Raw genomic sequence first — 14,963 nt, 5'->3', positions numbered from 1 at the left:
CCAAAGAAAACTACAAAATGAAAGTTTTAGGCGCCAACATTTCAATCACTCAACAGTGGAAAATCATGCCTGTAACCAAAATGTACACATAAGGGTTATTTAAAGCCTGTAACATCCTTTTTTTCTTTTTTTAAAAAATATTTTTAAGATAAGGGTAGATGTTGGTTCCTTGGATTGAGAGAGGAAGGGATCAGGAATTCCGTCTTGAACTGACTGAATGTGAGTTGCCTACTAGCCGTCAAAGTAGGTAAATCAAGTAGACTACTCGAGACCACTCAGCATGTACAGCATGATCCCATCAATGTTGTCAAGAAAGCATATACTGGGCATTATGCTAAGTGAAATAACTGAGACAGAGAAAGACACATATATGGAATCTAAAACAAAACACAAAATATCCCAACTCATAGACGGAGAACAGATTGGGGCTGGAATAGGTGAAAGGAGATCAAAAGGTACAAACTTCCAGTTACAAAATACATACAGAAGTCGTGAGATGTAATGTACAGAAAAGTGACTATAGTTAAGAATACCGTATTGTATACTTGCAGTTACTACGAGAGTAATCATCACAAGAAAAAAAATTCTAACTATGTATGGTAGTGATGTTAACTGGACTTACTGTAGTGATTATTTCACAGTATATACAAACATAGAATCGTTACATTATACAACTAAAATTAATATATTATATGTCAAATACATCAATTTTTTAAAAGCTGATATTTGTATATATAAAGGGAGAAGAAAAAATCTGAAGGATATACAGCTTAATGTTAATAGTGATTAAATCTTAATGGTATTAAAGATTATTTTTTCCAATCTGTATATCCACACTACTTTTTTAAACAATATGGATTTTGTGTATTTTTTTAAACGTTTTAAGTTTTTTAATTCAGCCACTGAATGAAGAAATAATAAGATCAAAATAAGGAAACCAACAGCTAGTGGAGTGAAACAGGTAGATTATAGAGGGAGAAAAAAGTGAATTTCCTCCATTTCCCAGTTTTTCCTCTGAAAGAAACTATTCAGAAATGATCAAATCTATATATTTGTGTTAAACCATTCTCCAGACAAAATGAGCTTTCAAGAAAAAAGTAAAGAAAAGGTAGCCTAGTGATGTGTGTCTAAACCAGACCTTAAGCCACCTTAAGAAAGGAAACTCTGCCAAAAGCCCTTTCTGGCCCAGCCTGCATGCAGTCTGCAGAGCCCAGTTCTCATCTAGGGGAACAGGCCAACACAGACACAGCACACTGCCTGCTGGGGCTTGCAAATTTACAGCTGTCAACAGTGACTAAAATCCACTTAGATCTTAAATCCTGGTTTAAAAATTACAACAAACATACACAAAAAGCACTACTATGGTTTAATACAAATTTAAAAAGTTCATCTAAGCATATATTTGTACAGGACACCTGAATTCTAGAGAGCAGGTACTACTCAAAAGGTTCACTCTTTTCTTCCTGTTGGGATCCGTCTACCTTTCCACCTCTTAAATAAAGCAGCAAACCATCTCAGTTTTTCTTCTGGCAAGAGGCTGGGATCTTATAACCGGCATTTTATATTGGAGCCTTTACACTTTTATTTTATTCTCTGATCTGTGAGTAAGAGTTCCAATTCCAGATATAGGAAAGCACCACTAAATTCTCAAACAATAAGGTTGTCAGTGCTTATTCACTCTTCACAAGCATCAAAACCGAAGAACAGAGAAGTTAAATGACTTGTCCACAGTCCTGCCATTAGTCAGTGGTGGGACAAACAAAAGAACAACTCATATTTCCAATTCCCTGTAAATTCTTTCCATAACAAATAATACAATTATATATACACACACACAGACACACACACACAGTCCAAGGAGAAGTATATAGATCTATTAACCTCATTTTCTAAAAGGAAGAATTATATGAGTAGGTCCATCAAAAATAACTAGCCTATCCAGGAGGCTAAAACATTTTTTCTACCAGCCCATCTCAGCTATCAAAAAAATTCAACATGATAAAATATAACGTGCTCAAAACTTTTCCAAGAATTAAACAAAAGCAAACCTTACTTCCTAAACAAAAGCTACAAATATTTAAATATAATTAAGAGAAATCTAAAAAATAATTGAGCATAAAGGCTGATGATTACATCAAATGTTACCCCTGACACATAACAGTTACCATTTAGAGCGCTATGTGCCAGGCACAGTGCTAAGCACTTTACATACATTCATTTAATTCTGAAAACCACTCCAGGAGGCAGTTCTTTGACCATCTACATTTTACAGAGGAGGAAAAAATGAAACACACAGATGCTAATACAAGTGATATATAGCCAAGTCAATATTCAAATCCAAATCTATCAGATTCCAAAACTCTCATTCCTAACATTATGCTACACTTTGCATACTGAAATATGAATATGGGTTCATAAAGACACTTGTTCTTAATTTTATATTTTAAATGTAATATTTGTCCATTGCAAAATACATGTTAGCACCCAGTGTATGCCAGAAACTGTTTAAGACACTTGGAACACATCAGTGAACAAAAAAGAGAGAATTCCCTGCTCTCCAGGAGATCATATTATAGTAACCTAGCAGCTAACACATGCCTTATTTTGATCACTGTTCAGTGTTTTAGAAGTATAAACCCGTAATAACTCCATGAGGTAGAAACTACTATTATTCCTATTTTACAAGTAAGGAAGCAGATACTGAGCGGTTAAATAACTTGCCAAAAATAGTACAGGTGTTAAGAGTCAGGATCTGGACCTAAATAATCTGGCTTTCAACTCCCAACCTCCATGCATTCTAATTCATGTAGCCACTTATACATATTCCAAATAAACTCAACCATACCACATTCATATACCAACAAATTTAGGCTCAAAATATATTCTTATAGTAACACTATTTTGGTAGATGCTTAAGTAACTGTCATCAAGTAAATTGATACAAAAGACATTTTTAGAAGCATTTTGCCAATCATCATACAATTTTTTTTTAACAACAAATGATTACTTTTCTAGCCCAGTTTAAGAGGAAAGGCCTCAATTTTCAAGAAAAGTGTCACTACTTAGGTACCTGAATCCTAAAATTATTTTGCCAGTATTATAATTTTTTAAAAATACAGTATTCTTAGAGATAATTTCTCAATGAACCCTAAAGCTTTATTAATATTTTAATTTTTTAAAAAAGTTTGTCCGGATATGAAATAAGAATCTTATTCTATTATATAAAACTGGGAAAACTATGAAATCAGATCCAAATACAAGATCCAATATCTAATTTAGGAAACAATATAACGGGACTTCCCTGGTGGGAGAGTGCTTAAGAATCCGCCTGCCAATGCAAGGGACACAGGTTCGAGCCCTGGTCTGGCAAGATCCCACATGCCACAGAGCAACTGAGTCCGTGCGCCACAACTACTGAGCCTGTGCTCTAGAGCCTGCGAGCCACAACTACTGAAGCCCGCACGCCAAGAGCCTGTGCTCCGCAACAAGAGAAGCACCGCAATGAGAAGCCCCTGCACTGTGAAGCCCCTGCACTGCAATGAAGAGTAGCCCCTGCTCACCACAACTAGAGAAAGCCTGTACGCAGCAACGAAGACCCAACACAATCAAAAATAAATAAATAAAGTAAATAAATTTATTAAAAACAAAAAACAATGTAACCTTTAAAAAAAATAGCACAATAGAATGTAAGACTTGTGGTTTTTACTTTGAAGAAAGAAATTAACTCAAATCACTCCATTACAGATTTCAATTTTGGTTTGTCCTGTCTCAGAAAAACTAAATGCCTTAAATTATCGTTTGATTTTGACCTATTCAGCAGACAGGTTAATATTTCTTTCCTTTGTTTTTTTCGTACAAGAGTTCAAAAGACATAAATCAACTTTTACAAGTATAAATGATACTCAAGTTATAAACTTAAAAATTTCATATGCTATAGCTTCAAAAAGTGGTCTACCTGGCAAACTTTCTTAGACTCTGGTTTAGGAAAAACTGCTTTTAATACACCCCCCGCAAAAAAAGTGAGCAGCATCCCACTATAATAGGCAAGACCAGGTAAGGACTGCACGGAAACATGCCATAATTCTGGAATACAAACCCCTAACACAATCCACCAGGAAGTTTAAAACAAATTAGGCTGTGATAGCTAAAGGGGATGAGCTGTATTTATATGGCTTGCCTGCAAAGTTTAGTAAAAAAGAAAATTGAAAAAGGAATTATGTTCTCTATAGTCTCAGTCTTAGCGGTTGCTGAAGCATAAATAGGCACTTCTTAAAACATTAAACAAAGAAACAGAGCAATTATCTGATAGGATAGTTTTAAAATACTGCTGGTTAACTTTACCTTACCAACAAAACTAAGTATGCCCTAAAAATACCACAGGACAAAGTGCTTAAATGAAGTCCAAGTTTTGTTCAGAAGACCTTCTCAGTAGGAGTGCATACTTTCTGGAAAGCAATTTGGCCATTTGACATGAAATATGTTCACACCCTTGACCCAGTGACGCCAACTCTGGAACCCATCCTCAGGAAATGCAGATCAAACTGATGTACAACAGCAAAACCCTGCAAACCACTCAACTGTCCAATAATGAGGAAATGATCAAATATACGTGGTATATCCACAAGATATGCTATAACAGGATAAATTATGAAGGAATTAAAGATGGTTTTAGACACAGAAAAATGTGTACACCGTAATTAAAAGAAAACAAACCAGGATACAAACATTATGAACGTTATCTCAAGACTTTTTTAGCCGTTTAGATATATACTTTTTTAAAAAAAAAAAGATGAAAAGGAAATACTCTGGTATGCTGACAGTAGTTAACTTTGGATGGTGGAGATAACAAGCGGTTTCTTCTATTTTATAGTATTCTTTTCAAATTTCTACTAATGACCCTGTGCTATTTTGATAATTAGGGGAAAAAAAGATCTTCTAAAAATAATATGTAAATAACTATTCTTTAATAGGTGCAGTGCATTTTGTATCCATGTTCACTGACATTCCACTTTATCTCTGAGAAACACAGTGCTTTAAGTTGTGAAATATCCTCTAAGTTAGTAATTTAAAGTGCCTTAATGCACTCTTAACAGCTTCTTAAGGAGAACATTTTGTTTTGAGATTCTAAGCCTGCATGGAAAACACAATGGGAAAGGGGAAGGGGGTAAAGAACTTTGAAGAAATGCTCCTTGGCAGGATGCCTCCTGTTCCACAACTCTGAATCTGTATCTGAAGATGACCTCACTGGAAGGCCAGCTCCTACAGTCAAGTTTCAGATTTGCTAAACTTTACAGGTGAGCATGTTTTCTTTAAAAACTATTTTTGCCCTTCTTACCCCAAAGTAATTCAATAAGAAGCACTGTGATCACAGAACTATTTCTGCTCTTAAAAGATATTAAACGTAGTTCAATAACCCAACAATGCCTGTTAGCCAGTTATTTAAATGTCCAAACACAGTAGTATAATATTCCACTATTGCTACTTTCCATAGATTATCATTCTTTCCTCTAATTGATGTCCTCAAATACACAAACACTGTGTGTGTGTGTCTGTGTGTGTGTATATTCCTCAAATGTTAGTCAATATGCTTAAGAAGGTTGGATCTAAAAAGCTATCCAGATTTGTAAGAGGAGTATATTTATATTCAAAAAAGATGTTTAAAGGATTAAGAGCTCCCAATTCACAGCTCTATGGTTCTAACCTCAGGTAAATCTACAGACGCAGAAAGTGCACTGGCCATGGGTTCTAATTTTATCTCTGCTACTAATCAGCCTTAGGAATTTCACTTAACCTTTCTGGATCTCCTACCTACAACTATAAAACGAGGGTAAAATTAGACCACTTAATTAAGGTTTTTACAAACTCTTAAAAAAATTATTCTAGGTGCAGATTTCTACCATTTTTCCAAATATCTCCTTTTTCTAATTCTCAGCAGTAATAAACTTTTCCTTGGATGAACCTTTGAGCTCTCGATACTTCACAAAAATGTAGACAAATTTTTATACTACTACTAATTTCAAAAATACACAATGTCTATAAAACTTATCCCATAACATTTTGGTAAATCCTATTAAACATTTCTTCATAAGTATCCTATAACCCATCTAAGGGTCTCAGTTAAAAATAAAGATTACTCAACATACATTATACATACAAGACACATGCTTTATTACGTCATAACTGCCATAATACTTAGCAATGGGCAGTATTTCATTTCCTAACACTAATCAAAAAAATTAAAGACTAGATGTGTTTCTTTTCTGTTTTTTAATATTCAAAGCAAAGAGAACACTACGTATATTAAATGTCTCTACATAAAACATTAGATAACATGAAGTATCATTTGGGGTTTGAAACCATAAGAATATGAATTTGAGGACTGAAACTCTCTGTAAGCAAACTGCCTAATTTCAGAATGGACCAAACCCTGCATATAAGTAATTCAGCTTCACAAACCTTTTGAGTAAGTTAAATGACATCACTCAAAGTTTTCTTAACTTTTAAGGCAGAAAATAAAGACACATTTTAATTTGATGTTTACAAAAAGTTGATGTTTACCTAAGAAAATTGGCTTCACCTGAAGCTTTTCCTACCTGGAAAGTTACTTGTTGAATTTGAGAAATAAACGGCCAACTTTCTAAAGTAACACGTAGGAGTCAACGCGTCTGAATTTCTGAGTCTATAAATCAAACACTTTATACAAAGAATAATGCAGTTGATTTTTTTTAAGATAAAGCTAAACTTACTATTTTGGACACACTGTTTCTATCTAAAACTCTGTAAATTCACTTTTAATTACTAACTTTTTCCTCACCCTCAATATATTCTATAGGAACCACAGATTAGATTAAAGTCTGAGGTTTAAAAAAAGGCATGAAATTTACTGAGGTCTCTTTTTTTCCAGCATCTTAAAGGCCACGGGCAATTACCGTCACGATTTTTTCTTAACAGAACCTACCCACATCATATCATTCAAAAAGAATGGTATAGGGAATTCCCTGGCGGTCCAGGGGTTAGGACTCAGAGGTCTCACTGCCATAGATCTAGGTTCAATCCCTGGTCGGGGAACTAAGATTCCCCAACTCGCACCGCGCAGCCAAAACAAAACGCAATGAAGAGTCTAACATTAAAATAATAGCTCACTTTGAGTTCAACAGCTTTCCAGATGTTAAAATAATCTAATGCAAAAAAGGGGGGAACAGAGAGGACATGATGTGATTACTTGCCACAATCTAGGAATCCACTACAGCAGTCCACATTTGGATACATACACAAATTCAAAGACGGAAATGACCCCAGCTAATTCCTTTCTGAATATTTTTCAAAATATCGTTTCTGCATTAAACGAGTATACCCACTACAAATAATAACATCAGTTACCATTTATCTAACCCCTTCTATAGGCAGGCATGACGCGAGTCACTTAACATCTGTCAATTCATGTACTCACAGCAACTCTGTAAGAAACCCATTATTATCTCCTCTTAATAGATGGGAAATCAAGGACTGAAAGAGGATACAAGGCTGCTAAGTGGCAGAGCCAGACTGCAAACCCAGGGATGCTTGACTTCAAAGTTCATGCTCATTATATTAAACTACACTGTCTACTGGAAACATAAGCATGAAAATAGAGCTTGTATTTTTAGAAGTTCCTCAAAGATTTACTAAACTTTTTTTAGGTTTCCCAAGAATAACTACTTCTCTGCAACAAACAAGACTGACTGTAGTAATATACCTATATACCCTATAAAATAATTCAGTCTTGTCAAAAAGATGGAATTTAGGAGGAGACACCAATTCTTATCTGAAAGGAATATCAGAAAATGTACAGTTAAATGAGCTCAGCTGCACTCAGGCTGAGCTTTTCCACATCACACAAAAGTTCGAATATGGATACTTAGCGCAAAGTCTTTCCTTACTAATTTTAGTGGTACTAGACACACATGCCACTTTTCTATGACTGTTGAAAAAAGTCACCTCAAGCACCCCCCCAATCATATTATACAAAAAGAGCCCAAAAAGTAGGCCATGCAACATTCCTCAAAGGAAGTTTGGAGTTCTGCTGATCTCTATTTCTCCAAGTCTTACTCATTCCTGTTGCTCTATAACTGCAAGGACTGAGAGTCACGAGTTACACAAGTTGTGTTCCCTAACAAGGAAGTCGTGTTTGAATAATTCCAGTAACCCAACCAGTTGGACAGCTAGTCGCCTATTTTTTCACCCATCATCTGAACGGTGGAGGAACTGCTGCCATCTCTCTTTGGAGTAGCTGGGCAAGCACAAGCCCCTATCAGCTAAGACTGAGGCACGGCAACTCCTGGGCTGTAAATAAAGATTAACGAGCATCTTTCGCTCTTATTTCTTCCCCAGCCAACCAAACAAGCAATATTGAATCATCCTCCTTCCCCTCAATCACTGCTGAATAAACACCACATTATATATAGGTTCCCAGGGCAATTTCCCTCCCAGACACCCATTCCCTGGGCGCGGAATAAGCTACGTTCCTGCCCAGACCCTTCCTCTCCCTTCATTTAAGAAGCACCATCACAAAAGACCACCCCCGCTTTTTCAACGTAGTTAACTTTACGCTGGCTGCAAATCTTACCCCCTAGATGAGGACATTTAGCTCTAGAAATGCAAAGACCCCCTAACTGCTCGGCTTAATAAAAGCTGTGCATTTATAAATCAATTATACTTCAATTAGATATGTAAAGTACAGAATAAAGTAAAATAAAAGTTGTGCACTACTCTGGACTGGCTGGAAATGTCCCTCCCCAGCTTTACCGGTGAGCGCAGCACAATCAACTTGATCTTGGCCCCTCGGGGAACGGGTGAAAACCAGTAACTGAATTACAGCGGAGAAGCTGCCCACAGAATTCAGGAATGAGTCCCCACCGGTCCCCTGCTTTCCTACATCGGGGCTCTTCGTCCCGAGTGGCTAGTTGAGAGGATCTCAATTTTTATGCTTTCTCACGGGACACACGGAGTCGCCAAATCCCACCCTTCAGGAAAGTGACAAGCTGGAGTTAACCCTTCCGCTGCCCTCACAGTCCAAACCCGAAGGAAACCCCAATCCCCCAAGCGCCTTAAAAATGTGATAAGCCCAATTCCACCCTTTCCAAACCCCGGCCGCGTTAAGAACACGGCGTTTGGAAGAAAACAACTAAATGGAATTAACCCTTCAGCTGCCGATCTCAGCGCTACACTTCAGCCACCAACACACGCGAAGCTCCGAGTCCTGACCCTAGGGGAGGTGACAAGCACGGCTACTCCCTCCCCCAACACACACACACTCCCAAGAGCCCCGCCGCGCAGAGGGGACCCCCAAGCCAGGCCTGCCCGCGGACCCCGCGCCGGACGCGCGGGCTGCGGCGCCCCGGGCGGGTGAGCGGGAGGGCACTCACCGCGATGACATTGACGAAGGTGGTCTTGCCCGAGTACTGCAGCCCTACGAGCGTCAGCTCCATCTCCTCCTTCCAGAAGAGCGAGCGGAACCAGTCCAGCAGGCGGGAGATGAGAGCCAGCATGATGGCGGCCGGGAGGAAGGACGGACGGGCGAGCGGGCAGGCAGCGGTGACGACGACCTCCACACAAGTGGGCCTCGGCCCGAACCCCCCCAATGGTTCCTCGGGACCCCGGCTGGACGCTGGCGGGCACGGGCTGGCGGCGGCAGCGGCCGAAGCCAGGAAGCCGAACGGGTCATATGACTTGCCCTACCCCGCACGCTTGTCCCCGCGCTGCCGTCTGCGCCCACGGCAAGAGCGGCGGGCCCCCACCCCCACCCCCCCGGCCAGGCGCGCCCGCCGCCTACAGCGCCACCTGTTGGGGCCTCCGTGCAGCACCGCGACCTGCGAGCCGCCCTTGGGCTCCTTTCCTACTACCCTCCTTGGCTCATTCATATTGGTTCATTCATCTTTCATCCTCTTTACAATTGTTTATTGACAGTCCGCTCTGTGCAGAAAGACTTCAAAACTCTGGGGATACAGCATGGAAATCCCTGTCGTATATAATAAAATATGGAAGCCACATGTATTTATCAGTAGAGAAGTGATAACTCCAGTATGTTCCCAAAAGGGAATACTATAGAGCTGTTTAAAAAAGAATGAGAAAAAAAAAAAAAAAAAAAGAATGAGAAAGTTCTATATAAACTGATATGGAATGATGTCCAGGAAATATTTTGAAGGAACATAAATGCAAGAGGCCAACTATGTATTAAATGACATCTTCAGTATAAGATGGGAAAACAAGAATATATATGTACATATATACAAATACGTATTGTAGTTGCATAAAGAGATACTGGGAGACTAGTAAAAATGGTTTTCTATGGGGGTCAGGGAAACTGGATAGTCAGAAACTGGATAGTTCCCAGAAATGGGAACGAGCCTTCTCTGGATATCTTTTTATATCATTTTCACTTTCAACCATGTAAATAAGTCACCTGTTCAAAAGTTTAACTTAACTAAAAAGTACACTAAAATATCGGCAAGGTTTTCAAATTTTAAAAAATACCTTCCCCTGAGGAGCTTACATTCCAGGGGGGAGATATGTAACATAATAAACAAATAAATATAAGATATAATGCCATGTAGTACTGAGCATTATAAAGAAAACTGAACAAGAAGACACAGGAGTGGTCCCTGTTCTAGGGGTTAGGGTCAGAGTAGACCTCTCAAAGGAGTTGGCCCTGGATGGGAAGACCTGGAGGACATGAGAATGAGAGCCAGGCACACATCTGGTGGAAGCACGTTTCAGACAGAAGGAACAGCAAAGACTCTGAAGGGGAAAGGCACATGGAATGCTCTAGGAATAGAAAGACAGTCATTGTGGTTAGCTCAGAATCCTAATACTAAGAGATATGGATGGAGAAAGATGCAGGGACCAGAGGAAGTAGGGTATGGTCGCCCTAGTTCAGGTCTTGATATGATGGGGAACTCGGAGAGTGAACCAGTTTATATTTTTAAAAGTTTTCTCTGGCAGCTCCATGCAGAACTGACTGTAGGAAGGCATTATGGGTTGAAGTGTGTCCCCACGAAAGATACATTGGAGTCCTAACCCCCAGTACCTCAGAGAATGGCCTTCTTTGGAAACAGGGCCATTGCCAATGTAATCAGTTAAGATGGTCTTAGTGGAGTATGGTGGACCCTTAATCCAAAATGACTTCTTCTCCTCAAGAAGACTAGAAGATACACAGACACAGGAGGGGAGAGACCCATGGGACAACAGAAGCAGAGACTGAAGTGTTGCAGCTGCAAGCCAGGGAACACCAAGGAATTGCCAGCAAACCGCCAGGAACTGGAAGAGAGGCACCAGGAACTGGAACGGATTCTCTCTCACAGCCTCAGAAGGACCCAACCTTGCCAATACCTTGATCTTGGACTTCTGGCCTCCAGAACTGTGAGGCAATACATTTCTGTGGTTTTGAGCCACCCAGTTTGTGGTCCTTTGGTATGGCAGCCCTAGCAAATTAATACAGAGGGAAAGAGCAGAAGCAGTGAGATGGGTTCAGAAGCTCTTATACTAGTGTAAGGGAGTGATGCTGGTGGCTGGGCCCAAGACTTTGGACACACTTAGGTGTCGGCTGCCACGGACCTTCCGTTCTAGAGAGAAAGACAGTGAACAAGTCAACAAACTAATTTCAAAATGAAAAGTTGAACATTCCTCAACCTTTACAATTATCATAATTTCCTTCACCTCTAAAACCATTTAATAGAAAAGTCACTTCTTACCTCCTGATTCTAGTTTCACAGTAAAAAAACACAAAACCCCTTTTATCAGGTGTTCCCAGTGGTGAGGACTCAGCACTTCCACTGCCCAAGTTCAATCGAGTTCAATCCCTGGTTGGGGAACTGAGATCCCGCAAACCACGCAGCAGGGCCAAAAAAAAAAAAAAAAAGAAAAGAAAACTTTATAAATTATTTTTTATCATAAAAGCACAATATGATGGTTGTAAAACCATCAACTAGTAGAGAGGTATGATAAGAAAAAGGGAATCTGTCTATTGGCATCCTCAAGTCCCCATCTCTGAAGTAACCCATTTTAAGAGTTTACTCTTTTTTGATCAAACAAACATTTATACACATATACGGGGTAGAGAATTTTCTCTTATGCACAAAAATGGGAACATGTTGTAGGTATTATTCTAGAGCTTCCTTTGTTCAGTTATAGTTAAATACATTTCATTAAAAAGAAAGGCATAAATATTCAAATAGATATTCAAAACTTATCATTTCCTAATCACTTTAATACAGTTTACTATTAGCTATATTCTTTTCTTTTTAAAATAAATTTATTTATTTATTTATTTTGCTGTGTTGAGTCTTCGTTTCTGTGCGAGGGCTTTCTCCAGTTGTGGCGAGCGGGGCCCACTCTTCATCGTGGTGCGCGGGCCTCTCACTGTTGCGGCCTCTCCCGTTGTGGAGCACAGGCTCCAGACGCGCAGGCTCAGTAGTTGTGGCTCATGGGCCTAGCCGCTCTGCGGCATGTGGGACCTTCCCAGACCAGGGCTCGAACCTGTGTTCCCTGCATTGGCAGGCAGATTCCTAACCACTGTGCCACCAAGGAAGCCCTTGGCTATATTCTTGAAGCTATTTACAAGTAGTGTATCCATAGGATGGAAATACCATATAATGGAGAACATTTCTTCCCAACTCCGAGTTCATCGATTCTCATTGGTAGTTTGAAATTAACCACTCTGGGAGTATTTGCACCATGGAAATTGGCAAGCACTACAATTTAGGCTACAATTTACCATTCCCTGGAGAGCCAGTTGTTAGACATTTACTGGCACACTACTGATAGTACCTAATTCATAGCACTAAAGTGAGAATTAAATAAAATAATAGTAAATTATATTAAGTAAGATAATGAAAGGCAAGATGATATACTTTTTGTGTATAGTGTTCATAGTATAGAATGAACCTTCTGATCACAGCTCCTCTACCTATCAGCTGTGTGAACTGTGCAAGCTGTCTAACCTCTCTGTGCCTCTAATTACTGTAAAGGGAGGTAATATTGCTATCAGCCTCAAAAGGTTATTGTGAAGAGTAAATGAATTCACATGAAACTCTTATTATAGCACCCGGTGCAGCATTCACATTCACTAAATGCTAGTTATTATTTCTGGAACATAGCGACTCAGGACATTTGGTTAGCAATTCAGGCGCTCAGTTTCTCATTTGTAAAATAGGGGTAAGGATACCACCCTTATTTGATATTTTAACTGAGGAGGCATTTTCTTCTGGAGTCAGTCCATCATGTACAAAGTCCTGTGGGTACTCTTCCCTTTGAACTTTATCTAGAGTTAAGTTTTAAAAATGGGAATTTTTCCTATACACTAAAGATGAAAAACCTGTAAGAGAAATTAAGGAAACACTCCCATTTACCGCTGCAACAAAAAGGATAAAATACCTAGGAATAAACATACCTAAGGAGAAAAAAGACCTGTACACAGAAAACTCTAAGACACTGATGAAAGAAATTAAAATTATACAAACAGTTGGAGAGATATACCATGTTCTTGGATTGGAAGAATCAACATTGTGAAAATGACTATACTACCCAAAGCAATCTACAGATTCAATGCAATCCTTATCAAACTACCAATGGCATTTTTCACAGAACTAGAACAAAAAATTTCACAATTTGTATGGAAACACAAAGGACCCCGAATAGCCAAAGCAATCTTGAGAAAGAGAAACGGAGCTGGAGGAATCAGGCTCCCTGACTTCAGACTATACTACAAAGCTACAGTAATCAAGACAGTATGGTACTGGCACAAAAACAGAAAGATAGATCAATGGAACAGGATAGAAAGCCCAGAGATAAACCCACACATCTATGGTCACCTTATCTTTGATAAAGGAGGCAAGAATATACAGTGGAGAAAAGACAGCCTCTTCAATAAGTGGTGCTGGGAAAACTGGACAGCTACATGTAAAAGAATGAAATTAGAACACTCCCTAACACCATACACAAAAATAAACTCAGAATGGATTAAAGACCTAAATGTAAGGTCAGACACTGTAAAACTCTTAGAGGAAAACATAGGCAGAACACTCTAAGACATAAATCACAGCAAGATCCTTTTCGACCCACCTCCTAGAGAAATGGAAACAAAAATAAACAAATGGGACCTAATGAAACTTAAAAGCTTTCGCAAAGCAAAGCAAACCATACACAAGACGAAAAGACAACCCTCAGAATGGGAGAAAATATTTGCCAATGAAGCACCTGACAAAGGATTAATCTCCAAAATATACAAGCAGCCTATGCAGCTCAATATCAAAAAAACAAACAATCCAATCCAAAAATGGGCAGAAGACCTAAATAGACATTTCTCCAAAGAAGACATACAGATTGCCAACAAACACATCAAAGGATGCTCAACATCACTAATCATTAGAGAAATGCACATCAAAACTACAATGAGGTATCACTTCACACCAGTCAGAATGGCCATCATCAAAAAATCTACAAACAATAAATGCTGGAGAGGATGTGGAGAAAAAAGAACCCTTCTACACTGTTGGTGGGAATGCAAATTGATACAGCCACTATGGAGAACAGTATGGAGGTTCCTTAAAAAACTAAAAGTAGAACTACCATATGGCCCAGCAACCCCACTACTGAGCATATACCCTGAGAAAAGCATAATTCAAAAAGAGTCAGGTACCACAATGTTCACTGCAGCTTTATTCACAATACCCAGGACATGGAAGCAACCTAAGTGTCCATCGACAGATGAATGGATAAAGATGTGGCACATATATACAATGGAATATTACTCAGCCATAAAAAGAAACGAAGTTGAGTTATTTGTAGTGAGGTGGATGGATCCAGAATCTGTCATACAGAGTGAAGTAAGTCAGAAAGAGACAAACAAATACCGTATGCTAACACATATATGGAATCTAAAAAGAAAAAAAAAAGGTTCTGAAGAACCTAGGGGCAGGACAGGAATA

The 14,963-nt window shown here is 39.0% G+C and overlaps 1 protein-coding gene across 1 annotated transcript in view; it reads right to left on the bottom strand.

The window, feature by feature from the left end:
* The window catches only part of ARL8B (ARF like GTPase 8B), a 65,808-nt gene extending 56,090 nt beyond the window's left edge, over positions 1 to 9,718 (bottom strand). Inside the window, 3 exon segments of the mRNA XM_027121461.1 lie at positions 9,405 to 9,578; positions 9,580 to 9,615; positions 9,617 to 9,718. Coding sequence (XP_026977262.1) covers positions 9,405 to 9,578; positions 9,580 to 9,615; positions 9,617 to 9,703 — 297 coding nt within the window. The 5' untranslated portion in view covers positions 9,704 to 9,718.
* Between the last annotated feature and the right edge of the window lie 5,245 nt (positions 9,719 to 14,963).

Source organism: Aethalodelphis obliquidens, unplaced genomic scaffold, assembly GCF_003676395.1.
Source record: "Aethalodelphis obliquidens isolate GAN/ISIS:26980383/991018 unplaced genomic scaffold, ASM367639v1 scaffold22, whole genome shotgun sequence".
Lineage (NCBI taxonomy): Eukaryota > Metazoa > Chordata > Mammalia > Artiodactyla > Delphinidae > Aethalodelphis > Aethalodelphis obliquidens.
This window is presented reverse-complemented; position numbering and strand designations above follow the sequence as displayed.